The following is a 13,160-nucleotide window of genomic DNA, read 5'->3' as shown; positions in this document are numbered from 1 at the left end:
TGGAGCGATTGACTCCCGATTGCTACTTGAGAAAATTTATTTCAATATTCCTCAGCTAGGCTTACGAAATCACTATATTTTCTGGTTAGGTTATGCTTAAAACTAATTATGCTTGCAATACTCCGATTTCTAGTACCTTAAGAGAATTTAATTCGCTTTCAAATCATACTGGCCTAGATTTTTCTTCAACCAAGAATCGCTTCTAAATGTTACTAAATGAATTGTTGAACTAAATTCTAAGTATTATCTAATATTCTTTCTTTGTAAATCACAAGAAATATTACTTTTTCTTTCATTTATTACAATGAAACTAGTAAATTATAAATTTAATTTTTTTATTGAATTATTTATCATTAAACGGTATTTCAGAGTCCGTTAAAAATACTGCAATAGACTATTAAATGAATAAATAAATAAAAAATATGCAGTTTAGGTTTCAAATTTTGGCTTTGAACTCAGTAATAAGTGCATTGCCAGTAAGCAGTGCCAAGTTAAATGTACTGATTTCTCAAATTTGACTTTCTAACAGACACAAATGAATCTATTTATACGAGTAGTACTTCTATTTCATAACACTCTGAAAACAGGTAGCTATAAATATAAATAGAATAGAGAGTTATTAATATATACTTATTAACATGAACTCAATCTGAGTTGTAGCAGCCGAAGCGTCTAACTTCAAGCCAGAACTACATAAACTTTCAGCTATAAGGCATGACTTGTTAGTGGAATAAAGTTTCAGCGCTTCTAGCTGTGTATGTACTGCATATATTCGCGTTGTTGCCGAAACAATCAGCCCACAGTGGTTGCATCAGCTACACTCGGTCGAAGCGGCCCTATGGGCGGTGGGTAGGTATTGCGTGTGTAGCTTCAAAGTTGACTGACATTTGCTTTTGGGGGTTGTAGTTGGCAAAATGTTGAGTGGGTAGTTGCGGCCTACTACACACTTTAAATGCAAGCATACACACATACATACATATATGAATGTGTTTGTAAATATACACCTACTTGCAATTTATATGTAGATCGTTTTCAAAGTGTGTGGCTGGGCGCACCGGTTGGTTGACTGGGTTTGATGTGCGCTCACGGCAGTGTTAGTAGCCGAAAAAAAGCTGCGGCGCACCGCTAGGGGTGGCTTTTTCATTCATCTATATCATGTGCATACGTATGTGTGTTACATATACATACATACATATGTACGTTTGTATCTTATTCGTTTATTAATTACGCGTACATCGCTATGGCAGCGCCGGCAACGCAAATGTGTTTTGGTTATTTATTTTTACAAATGGCATGCAATCAGACCTTGCCAATTATTAACCTGGCTAATTATATCAGCATCAATATACACATACATACATATGCATACGTGCATGTACATATATTTATAGATATAATAGATCACCAGACTGATACTTGCGCGCGGAAGTGCCGGGCGTAGCGATAAGGCGAGTGAGGTAGTGCAAAAAAAACGAAATCAGAAATCAGTAAAATTGGAAAAGATAAGGGTCGGGACCCCATTGGGAGGTAGCATGACTCACTACTAACTGAACGGTTTTCACTAAATTTCTACAACTGCGTGCAAAGCTAGGTAGATAAGTAAACTGAAACGGGTGTGTTTCTAGCAATCCATAAAAAACCGTGTGCTAAAACATATATTTCCCTACCCCATTCCTTTCATTCAACTTCACCACTCAACATTTCCCATTTCATTGATCAAATAAACTTTCACGCTTTTTGCACACACGCACACACACACCCTTTTCCTTATGCAACCCAAATGAACAAAACGCTCATTAAGTGCCATTCTAAGCAAACTTGTAAACCATAAAAAATTAATTTAATGTACCGGCACGAAGCCGCGCATTCACCTCATCCCCCGCCATCCACAGTCATTGTCGCAAGACACCTCACTACTGCACTACCTACGTCCAACGGCAATTGATACGCTGTGAAAAGCGCACCAAATCGCCTCAAACCAGGTATTTGTTAACAGATTCCAGTTTGGACCAAGCGAAGTCCAGCAACTACTAGCGAATTTAGCTTTTCTAAGTACTTACAGTGTATGCCGTTGGCGCCAGTGGCGTGCGTGAGTCACTCTTGTGGAAACTCATGATCGTGAATGTAACAGCTCTTCAATCGCACACGAGTAATATCCGATATTCTTCGACCTCGATTCCGACCTTTGCTTATACGCTGATCGACAATTCCGTAGTGGTTAATCGAATAATTTGCTAAATGCTAAATATCACTATGCAATTCAGGGCTTTCCTTACGCGTTTACTTAAGTACGTACACGGTTTTTGAAAACGCGTCGGCTTTACGTTTTATTTTCGAATGCTTTTCAAACTGTTTCAGAAATTTCCGGACTAAACTTGTACGTTTACGGGGTTACTATGCAATCGTTATACGATTCGAACAGTCTTTGCTCATTTAGAATTCGATTAGTGATATATATATATATATATATATGTATGTATGTATACCTATATATATAAATTACAAATATGTATATCGGTTATATCGATAATACGTTTTTAAGTACTGGAATTTAGAAATGCTTTATTTTAGATCATGAAAATTTTGAATATTTTGTATTTGCGTTTGAGACTATGCAGTGTTGTAGTTTATTATTTAAAAAAAATTGTTATAAAACTGTTGCTTTGCTCATGTAAATCTACGAATACCGAAAAGAGACAACCGCACTGTTTAACATTCAAAGCAAGAATGCCAACATTGCCATTTCGACGAACGAACTCAACCCGCCAGCCAGCCGCAACCAGAGTCCAGAGCCAGAACCGAGACTGGAGCGCCACCACCGACAAACACAGTCAGTTAACCAACACAGACAAGCACCATTGCCGCCGCTAGAGCTCCGTTCAGTTGGTTGGTTGGTTGGTTGGTTGGTTAGTTGATTAGTCAGTTCAACGGTCTGACGCTCTGTTCGTTCCTTCGTTCACTCGCGTCTGTACTCTTCGTCGTCGTTTATTCATTTCTTTGGCTATTTGCTTTCATCACGAACATACATACAAATGTATATGTGTTTGTGACTTCCCTTATGTAACGGTCGTTTGTCGTTTCGGCTACATCAATTGACATGTCTGTCTCACCGTTGGGCTTTCTGCTTCCCTTAATGTCGGTCGGGACGACCAGTTGGTCAGCAGTTCAAAACGTCAATACTGTTTTGTGATTTCGTCCTTCTGAATTCGGTTTGAGGTTTCATTTATTCGTGTTTAGCGCCTTTGTTTCACGTGTGAAAGTAGTGGTGGCTCGCATGGTTGTTGTTGCACCTTTGCGTTCATATACAACTGTTGTTATTAGAAGTTGGTAATGCAATTGCGTAGTATCTAATATTGTTGTAGTTTCAAGTAGATGTATGTACATACGAGTAAGTATGCGTGCATTTCATTGCAAGTATAGAGAGAGAGTTTACGAATGAGAGTTTCACGCAGTATACTCGTACATGTTGTTGTAACTGTAACTCGAAAAGCTCAGACTTAACTTATTCGATAACAAACGTGCATTCACATGTACATACACTTACATATGTATGTATATACACATTTTTTTTAAGTGAGCTTTAAAAACATGACAAATATGAGACCATAAAATATACGACGATAAAGGATCAATGAATCAAAACCTGCGTGTAGGATAAGCGCCGGATTTTGCGTTCTATGATTGAAAATAAGTTTGCTTATTGCCTAAAGATCAATACTCAACATGCACTGGCAAAAACATTTTTGATAGGCACCTTTGCGCACTTCCCTATGGCATAAGCATAGAAAAATACAAAAAATCGCCGAGTATTGTGCGCATTGTCCCTGCAGCCTTAATCAATGGAAATGTGTTGTTCAGTCGGATGAAACAAATTCATTTCAATTGTACTCAAAAAGAAGATCAAGGCTGTGTTTACTCTTTTACTCTTTGGTGAACTACACATGACTTGCAAGCGGATACCCCGACTTACATATATGTTTTTGGCAAGGAAAAATGAGTACATAGAAGCTCAGCATAGTTTCTTATTGGCGTTTTTTGTAGAAGATATTGTTTTTATGAGTAAGTCTTCCAAAAACAATGCATAACCACTTACGGCACTTTATACTCCACTTATACTTTGACAAGAATGTCGAGACATTAAAGTTCAGGTTATATAATATATATATTATATGTACATATATGTATATGTGTATATGTATATGTATAAATAAATTTTGTTCTGAAATTGTCGAAGGCTATATAAACTACAGTGGTCTTAAACTTTTGCGCGAAACTGCATATTCAGACAAATGTATGCATGTTTCTAATAACTAAAAGTTGCACTTGCAAAGAGAAAAACTTTTGATTCCGTTGATAAAATTTTTTTACATTTTTATACAAATATTTTCACATTAAACTCTGCTATCATCTAACGTGAATTTTTGGAAAACAAATTTTCAAATTAATTTTATTTAAAAAACAAAACTATTTCATAAGTTATTTTCAAATGAGTCAAGCTGTGTAAATCTTAATATTTATCCGAAATATTTTCTCGGTAGTTTTAAGATACAAAAATTTTTATAATTCCTGTGGATAACCGCAACTTTTTTGTTATTGCCAATTTTACTGGAATTTGTAGTAGTAATGGTTATTGTTTACAGTAGTGGTAATGTAATGGTAATGTAAATGATATTTATTACATGATATAGTAAGTAATAGTGATAGTAAAAATATTTTCAATGGGAATGATAAAGGAGGTCAGAATCGCGAAGGTTTCGAATATTATTGCAAAGGTATTGGTACTTTTATTAGCTTAATATGTAATGTGCAGCATCATTTTGCATAAAAAAAGAAATAAAATTAGTTTTCCAAAAGGCAACAATCTTAACTTTGTATAGGCATACACACATTTTTACAATATGTAAGTGTATTGTTGTATATCGAAAGAAATCTTATCTTGCATAGATACATACAAACCTAAGAATCAACCGTTTCTTATATTTCTCTTTTACTCAGGCATTCGGATACATGGAAACGCAAAACGGATTAAACGAGCAGGTAAGAAAGTACGAGTATGCCGAAATGGTACATAAAAATATAATATTGTATTTATATTTGCTGACAAACTAGCGTGAAGTGAAGGTAAGTTAAGTTAAGATATGTTAAGTTAAGATAAGCTAAGTTAAGTTACGTTAAGTTAAGTTCGGAAAAGCTAAGTTGAGTTAAATTGGATATGTTAAGTTGTTAATAAGTTAAGTTAAGTTAGGATAAATTAAGATAAGTAACGTTAAGTTAAGTTAGGATAAGTTACGTTATGTTAAGTTAGTATAAGTTTAGTAAAATTAAGTTGAGTAAAGTTAAGTTATATTATAAGTTAAGTTTATTATATTTATAAGTTAAGTTAAGTTAAGTCACGTTAAGTTAGGAAAAGCTAAGTTGAGTTACGTTAGGATATGTTAAGTTGTTAATAAGTTAAGTTAGTATAAGTTTAGTAAAATTAAGGTGAGTTAAGTTGGGAAAAGTTAAGTTGAGTTAAGTTATGATAAGCTAAGTTAAGTTGCGTTAAGCTAAGTTCGGAAAAGCTAAGCTGAGTTAAGTTAGGATATGTTAAGTTGTTAATAAGTTAAGTTAAGTTAGGATACATTAAGATAAGTTACGTTAAGTTAAGTTAAAATAAGTTACGTTAAGTTATGACAAGTTGGGATAAGTTAAGTTAAGTTAAGGATTTAAAATAAAAAAAATTAATCCCTTGTGGTCGTATGTCTATTCCCAGTCACCAAAGTCTTTTTACCATCCCGTCGTTTGTCTACTCTCAGTCACCACCGAAAGGAATCATACTAATTTTATACTGTATAGAATTAATAAATCTTGTTTATCCTTCATAATCTTGCACGACATGAATTACTACTCTTTCAACGGAAATCAATTCCGACCAATACGACACACATGGTCAAATATATGACCGTAGAGTGGTTAGGTTCTCTAAAACGTTTCTCTGCTACATTCTGACTGGATGTCTGGTAAAATTCCATATATTTTACAATTCCATTTAAGAGCTGTCATGTTGATATTAAGTAAAATAGCTACATATCTTTATTCGTCATTTTTGTTTTTCCCGGTCATCCCTTACAGTTATCTGCTACCGTCCTAAGCCCCAGACAATATCTTATCGATAAAATAATCGCACTTAATTTGAATACTCAAATGCCTTCCAATAAGAACAATGAGTAGCAAATGTCGTTCGGTTGCATGTATGTATGTACATATACACAGACACATATATGCATCATACCTGCCATAAGCAGGAGCAAAAAATGTCAACCGCCTCATGCATTAAATAGAATTAAATTTAATTAGTAACTTTCCAAGTAGGAGCACCTACTCACACTCGTATCAATGGCATTATTTTGAAAAAACACGTAACCAACGGCTTCTTATTTTGAAGTGAGTAAACTGAAAATTAAATATTTCTTTAGATATGTATGTATGTACTTATATATTAATAATGACTATGCAACTAATCAGCAAATATCTACCCTGCAGGTAAATCTGAAGTAAGGAAAAAGTACACAACCAAAGTGGAGCGCATTTTCCAACAGGGTATGTGCGGACGTCTTTTGTGTATGTATACAAGTATTGGGTTAATATATCTACGTTAATTATGTGAGAAAGAAAACAATTTTAGAGCACTCATTAAACAAAAATGTCAATTCATTTTTAGCTGGGTGATGACGTCAATATTTTGTACTTATGAATGTATGTGCATATACTCGTATTTGTACCCATGGTTGAGGAAATACAGAAGATTGCGCATATGCGGGATCGCTACGCGACGCTCAGTACCTGTAATGAAATCAACTGTTGCGCCTACGCAATTTTGGACTTTTATTTACATTTTTTTTTTTTGGCTTGCAAACAATTTTCTTATCTCTATTTACTTTCTATTTTTGCCATTGTTTGAATTTACCTCACCAAATATTTAATTTCGTTCTTCTTTATACTTCTGTTAGGTGTTTGGCCGAGCTCCTGCTCCTATTTGTGGTGCGTGTGTTAATAACCGTTACTAGAAAAAAAATTTTCCTATAAATTTGCTGTTTCATGTACAGAGATTCGAACCTACGCACCAACCCATTCGGCCAAGGCGGTCACTTACAGTTATGTCATGGTGAAGTTACGCTCATTTTCCCATCTCCAATCCGCATTACCTTCTATGCTACCATTCTTGGTTTTGGATACACATACGCACACACATACCCGTATATATGTGTTTAAGTTGAAGGACACCTGCTGCTCTTTAATACGCCACTGTCGCATTGTTCATTTGGTCAGTATCCTTTTTTATGCCATTTAGTACCCACGCAAAGTGAGTATTTACTGTAAAATAAAAGACTTTCCGCAAAATTGATGTTTAAATGTATGGATTATTATCCTGGATGTGGAACCACTTTTATATTATGTGTAGGTATGTGCATACACACACCCACTAACAATTGGCGGGCATCGATCCCTGCAGGAAACAAAGTTAGTTACACATATTTTCGGTTCAGTACCACAACCTTTTTCAAGCGGACTTTAAAAAGCGTCCAAAGTATTTCAGCATAAAACATTTTACTTCAGAAGGTATTAAATATATTTCAAAATAGTGAATTATATTTCAGGAAGTGTGAAACGTATTTCAGAATTATAAATTTTAATTCGAATACCTTTAAATTTACTTTAGAATAGTTTAAATGTACTTAAAATTAGTAACGGGTGTTTCAGAACACGTTAAATATACTCCAGAATAGTTCATTATACGTCAGCATTCGTTAGATATACTCCGAAAAGTGTGAAATACAACCCCTTGAACTTTGTGCAACATTTATAAAAATTCGGTAAATTTCATCAAAATTTTTTAGCAAAATTAAAAAAAAGTGCGTGAAGCGTAGTACACATAACAGAAGTGAAACTTTTAAGGCAGGCAAAGAAAGAGGGAGAGACCCGAGAGAGAATGAGAGATAGAGAAAGAGAACGAATATATATCTAAAAAAATTCACAACATTTGCAGAGAATACAAATAGACAAAATTAACAAAAAACGGGGAAGTGTCAACCGGTGTAGGTAAACGCCGGACACAAACCGTGACAACAACGCGCACTAATCCGTACGTTTATCACCCGCTCAAACGCAGCGATTCCTGGACCGCAGCAACGGCACAAATTACCGCAAGGCAATACCAATAAATCCGACGCCGAAATGGATAGCACTTCATAGTACGCACAAGCACTAGCTAGGAAACGGAAATAAGCGCCAGAAAGTAGACACCAAAAACAACGCCAAAAAAATTGGGATCAAAAAACGCCCCAAACAGTAGGCACCAAGGAAATATAATGCCCAAAAGTAGACACCAAAAATATATTTTCTACAAGTTTGCACCAACAAACAAGCGCGAAAAAGTAGGCAGTGTTATTTCTCACTAGAAATTAGCAAACACTAGGAAAAACTCAGGAAAAATAGCCTAAAGTGTATTTAAGATATATATAAGGTATAGCTCTCTCTCCTTTTCCTCTACGTTATATCTTTCTTCTCACTCGCGGAACGAAAATGCTCAAAACCTTGCATGGCCTTGAAATTTTACTCTCCATTCTCGTTCGTCCATCGACTCCTACAAAGCTTAAGGTCGCTCAAAATATTCGTGGACTCTTGATATTTTTTTCCTCTGACAGTTTCGCGCTTTTCCCCTGATGTAGGTATAAAAATAAAATGTCGTGCATTCGCTATAAGTAGAGTACATACATAGTACCTGCACATCTTGAGGTAAATGAGGTTATTGTGGAAGGGGTTGGTGTAAGAAGTTTAATACGAAATACTTGTAATGTTTTGTGAAATACTTGTTATTAATTTGAAAGTTAGTTGACGCTTTCTGAAATAGAACTGACTATTCTGCAGTAGATTTTAGTATTCCCCCCCCCCCCCCGTACTCTTGATACTACAGATAACGGTTAGTAATTCCTATATAGGAAAATGTGCAGTACTAAAGTAGTAAAGCGATATCTGCCATCGATCTATGCATTCAAAAAATGCTCCTTGCTTAGTTAAGCCCGTAGAGTTGATCAAAAAATGGAATACTGCCACTAACGTGGCCTCGAGTAGTTAAAATGGCGGGTAATGTAGTAGTGACGGAGAGAAGCCGTAAGCAGTTTCCCAATTTGTCATTTATTATGTCAGTTTTCGAATTTGTTAAAATGTAAACTATTAAATTTACAATTTAGAGCCAACCAAATGAAAACAAAAATTCAATAAAAATTAGAAATAATTTGTCATATTGAAAAAACGGCAGTAGCAGAGCAGAGCTTCATCGCATTTGATGAATTTAGTGGTAGTTTCAAACTATCGAAAAAGACATGCACCGAACACAACTGAAACTTCTTAACGTATAAGGCCCGAAACAGAATCGGAGCAGACAGCTTGTAACAGGTTGACGGGTGGTGAACAGCTCATCCATTTCCGCAGGAAAGTTCGCTCGATTAAACACAATACGACGGAGACGAAAAATACTATTGCGGCGGAACGGTTTTCAGCTGACGTTTTGAGGTTACAATAAAATTAATTTTGTAGTGAAATCTTTTCGTTTGCTGTATTTGTGAAGCAACTCATTGAAGCTCATTGTTGCAAAAAGCAAACAACTTATTTCTAAAATTAGTTTAAATTAAATAAAAAATTCTAAATTATTGATATTTTGCGAGTTTTCTTGCGCGAATCAAATATTATTTGCTTGTTATTTGCCTGCTGTTGCCTGTAAACAAACAATGATCAGAAAAGCAACCCTGAGTATTCAACCCGGCGAAGAAAATATAAATGAATCTAAATATTTTGCCGTGGCAAAAATAACCGACTGCTATAAATCCGTCCCCCGCTATTCTGTGCAATTTCATGCTATCAAATGTGTTCTAATTTTACCAGCGAGTACCCCTCAACCCGTTTGCTGCAATTCTGTTCAAGGGGTGACTGTCAAGAAAACACCAAGTGCAAATGTAGAGAGGAGAAGCAAAGAGAAAAAGTCACAGTTCTGCATACATTTCGGCGCGAGCATATTTACCTGCAGGGATGCTATGTTAAATAGAGCCGCAAGCAACAGATAATCTTCGGTGCGCGCGTCTTCGTAGATCATTCGGAACGGCTGGCCGCAAGCAGTTAAGCAAGAAACTGGAGCAACATTCATTATCCGCTAATCGACCGACTTTTATAAAATACGGCTGAGGTAGTAGTAGTGGTAGTGTCCTATAATATTTTATGCTCATGAACTTGAGTCGGTACTAGGACTAAGTGGATGACCTAATATTACTTTCCAACCTAAAAGCTGCCGATTTATTTGATAGCTGTGGGTACTTAATTTAGTACTCCATCATAAATATATAATAGCGAATGTTCAATATGTTATTTTTATCATTTCTTTATGTGTAAATAATTTTTCAATAGCGCACTATTTAAGAAATGTACGTATATATATATATATGTGTGTGTAATATATTTATATGTATGTTCATATGTACTCGCATAAGTCGTAGAGTTATTAAAATAAAAATTTCGTTAACAGTCAATTGCACATGTCAAGCACTGACATTTCTCATTTCTCTCAATTTGCGAAGTCATTATGCCGTTACGATTGTACGGCACTGCGCAGCTTTGACTATTTATTTTTTCGTTGATGACGATATGACAAAAAGTGGAAGTCTCCCAACCCACCACAGCCGTTGTCAATTTTAAATATTCTAAATTTATTGCTTGATTACTATAAATTGATCATCATCGTATTGGAAATAAACTGAAATGCTCGGAATGCGTATGACGCGTGCGACAGAAACAAAAACAAAAACGAAAAAATTAATGCCATTCGGCAATTTTCAACGCCACCAACTGACAATTTTGATGCGCAAAAGGCGTATTGCGCTAATTCGTTGTTGTTGCCGCTGCTGCTGACAAAGTTGAAACCAATTTATGCATTGTTTGCAATTTCTCGCTACTTTTTTTAGCTTCATTTCTTATTGTTAAATTAATGTGCGCCGTAATATGAACTGCAAAAATTCCAAAAAGTTGCTATGCTTGTGTCTGAGGCAAAGAGTTGCCAGGTTTTGTAACAAAATCGATTTACAAGTGAACTACCTTGTGTGTATGTATGCATGTGCATCAAAATGAAACTGACAAGTTTGAATATAATTGGAATTTAACCTTTCGCCCTCATAACAATGATTGAAGTTCTAATATTTAAATTCTATTTTTGATCATTTTTGGATTTTGTTTATACAATATGAAAACTAATAGAAATTTCAATATTACAATATTTTTGCGACCGGTTACACAAATTAACAACTAATTAAAGTTTTTTTTACCCAAGAAGCAGACCATACAATTCAGTAATAAAATTCAATCAGTACTCCACGTTTAACAAGTGCGGAGTGTCAAGTCTCCATCTCTCTAGAATGTCTCTCTCAATATCTGTAGAATGGTGAGAAAATTGATCAGCACCAACAATCCAGCTGTTGTTGCCGATCACACCGTCTATTAGCAGTAGCGTGGGCGTGGACAAAGACACTTTGAAGCTGGCAATAAGGCATAACAGAGCATACAGCGATGACCTTGAAGAACTTGGTTGCCGTCCTGGAGGCTGTCAGCTCTGGCGTTGACAAAGTAATCAAAAATACAATAAATGTAAAGGATCTGAAAGATTTTGGTGCGGGCAACGAGTTCTATAAGTGTTACTAATCACTTATTACTCTGCATTACAACTCAACTACAAAACTACTTAAGGGGACAGATACCTGTAAAATTTCAAAAAAAAAATTTATTTTTCATAAAATCTTAATATAATCCTTTAAGAATATGTAAAAAAAAAATTAGAACGTAATTTTAAGTATTTCTTATATATAGATCGTCAACCGATTTGCGTTCGAGCGCTGGGAGAGGTAGGTATAGTTACGTTGTATTCAAACTTTAGACGCGTTTTTCTCAAAACTATATTTTTCAAATTGGCGTACACGATGACTCGAAAAGATATTGACCGATCTTCCTGAAATTTTGCACACATCTGTTTTATGATATTATTTTCTATGTGAATTTACAATTCGAAAATGTTTCGAAAAAATAATTTTTTCGAAGCACAAATAGTGGGAAAATTCGACCCAAATTTCATTTTTTTTAACCATTTTATTCCGCGAATTTTTTTCCATTTTTTTTTAATTCATATGGAAATTATGACATTAATAAACAAAAAAATTTTTGGTTTTTTGTGTTCAGGTCATGCTACAATGTCCACCGAATGAGAAGCCCCGCTGCGACCTTCCGCGAAGATTTGAGTGTACATCCATTCACACTTTGTAATCGAGTATTAATTAAAAAAGTTACGAAGAAAACTCCATTTTGACTATTTTTAGGACTCGCCAAAGAGAAAATGCTCATGACCCTAAAATTATCTCAAAGTAAGGAAAATCCACCATCGACCAGAAATTCATAATACACCAAGTGTTGGAAAAGACCCAAGAAAGGAGAATCTTTTTGTCGGCTTGCATTCGACAGTACGAAAAGGAGTTTGCCGTGATGTCTGAATTTGGTATCGTCACGAAACTAATACAGCTGTGCAGAATATCGTTGCTCAATACCTGCAGCACCGTCAGAATTGGGAAAGATCTTTCCGATCCGTTTGACACCAAACGAGGATTTAGACTCGCTGAGGGGGGACTTCTCTAACCTGATGTTGGAAAAGATCGTGCGAGCCGCAAAACTTAATCGCTTAGGCACTATTTTTTATAAGAGCGTATGCCGATGATATCAGCCCTAGCAACCACGCTGTTAGTGCTGCCTTTCTCAGGCTGGATAAAGAAACAAAGCGAATCGATCTGGCGACGGTTATGCTTTCGATGTTGCAAGAAACTTCGTTTATTTAGGACCCAGCAACGGAAAATCTCTCTTGCGAACAAGTTTTACTTTGGACTAAGTAGGAATAGTAAAATCCTCTCTCGACGAATAAAACTAACACTCTACAAGGCTCTCATCATGCCCGTTCTAAGGTATGGCGCAGAAGATTGGACGATAACAACATCCGATGAGATGTCCCTTGGAGTGTTTGAGAGAAAGATTCTGCGGAAGATTTTTGGACCTTTAGACGTTAGTAACGGCGAGTATCGTAGGCGTTGAAACAATGAGCT

The 13,160-nt window shown here is 35.6% G+C and overlaps 1 protein-coding gene across 3 annotated transcripts in view; it reads right to left on the bottom strand.

Moving 5' to 3' along the window:
* LOC129240342 (proton-coupled amino acid transporter-like protein CG1139) overlaps positions 1 to 13,160 on the bottom strand; it is a 103,125-nt gene that overhangs the window by 54,048 nt on the left and 35,917 nt on the right. Inside the window, exon 1 of one of the 3 annotated variants that reach the window (XM_054876092.1) lies at positions 2,061 to 2,733. The exons of the other annotated variants lie outside the window; for them this stretch is intronic. Coding sequence (XP_054732067.1) covers positions 2,061 to 2,114 — 54 coding nt within the window. The 5' untranslated portion in view covers positions 2,115 to 2,733. Of the gene's footprint in view, positions 1 to 2,060; positions 2,734 to 13,160 lie in introns of those variants that run through there. 3 annotated transcript variants of the gene reach the window in all.

This window comes from Anastrepha obliqua, chromosome 3 (assembly GCF_027943255.1).
Source record: "Anastrepha obliqua isolate idAnaObli1 chromosome 3, idAnaObli1_1.0, whole genome shotgun sequence".
Lineage (NCBI taxonomy): Eukaryota > Metazoa > Arthropoda > Insecta > Diptera > Tephritidae > Anastrepha > Anastrepha obliqua.
This window is presented reverse-complemented; position numbering and strand designations above follow the sequence as displayed.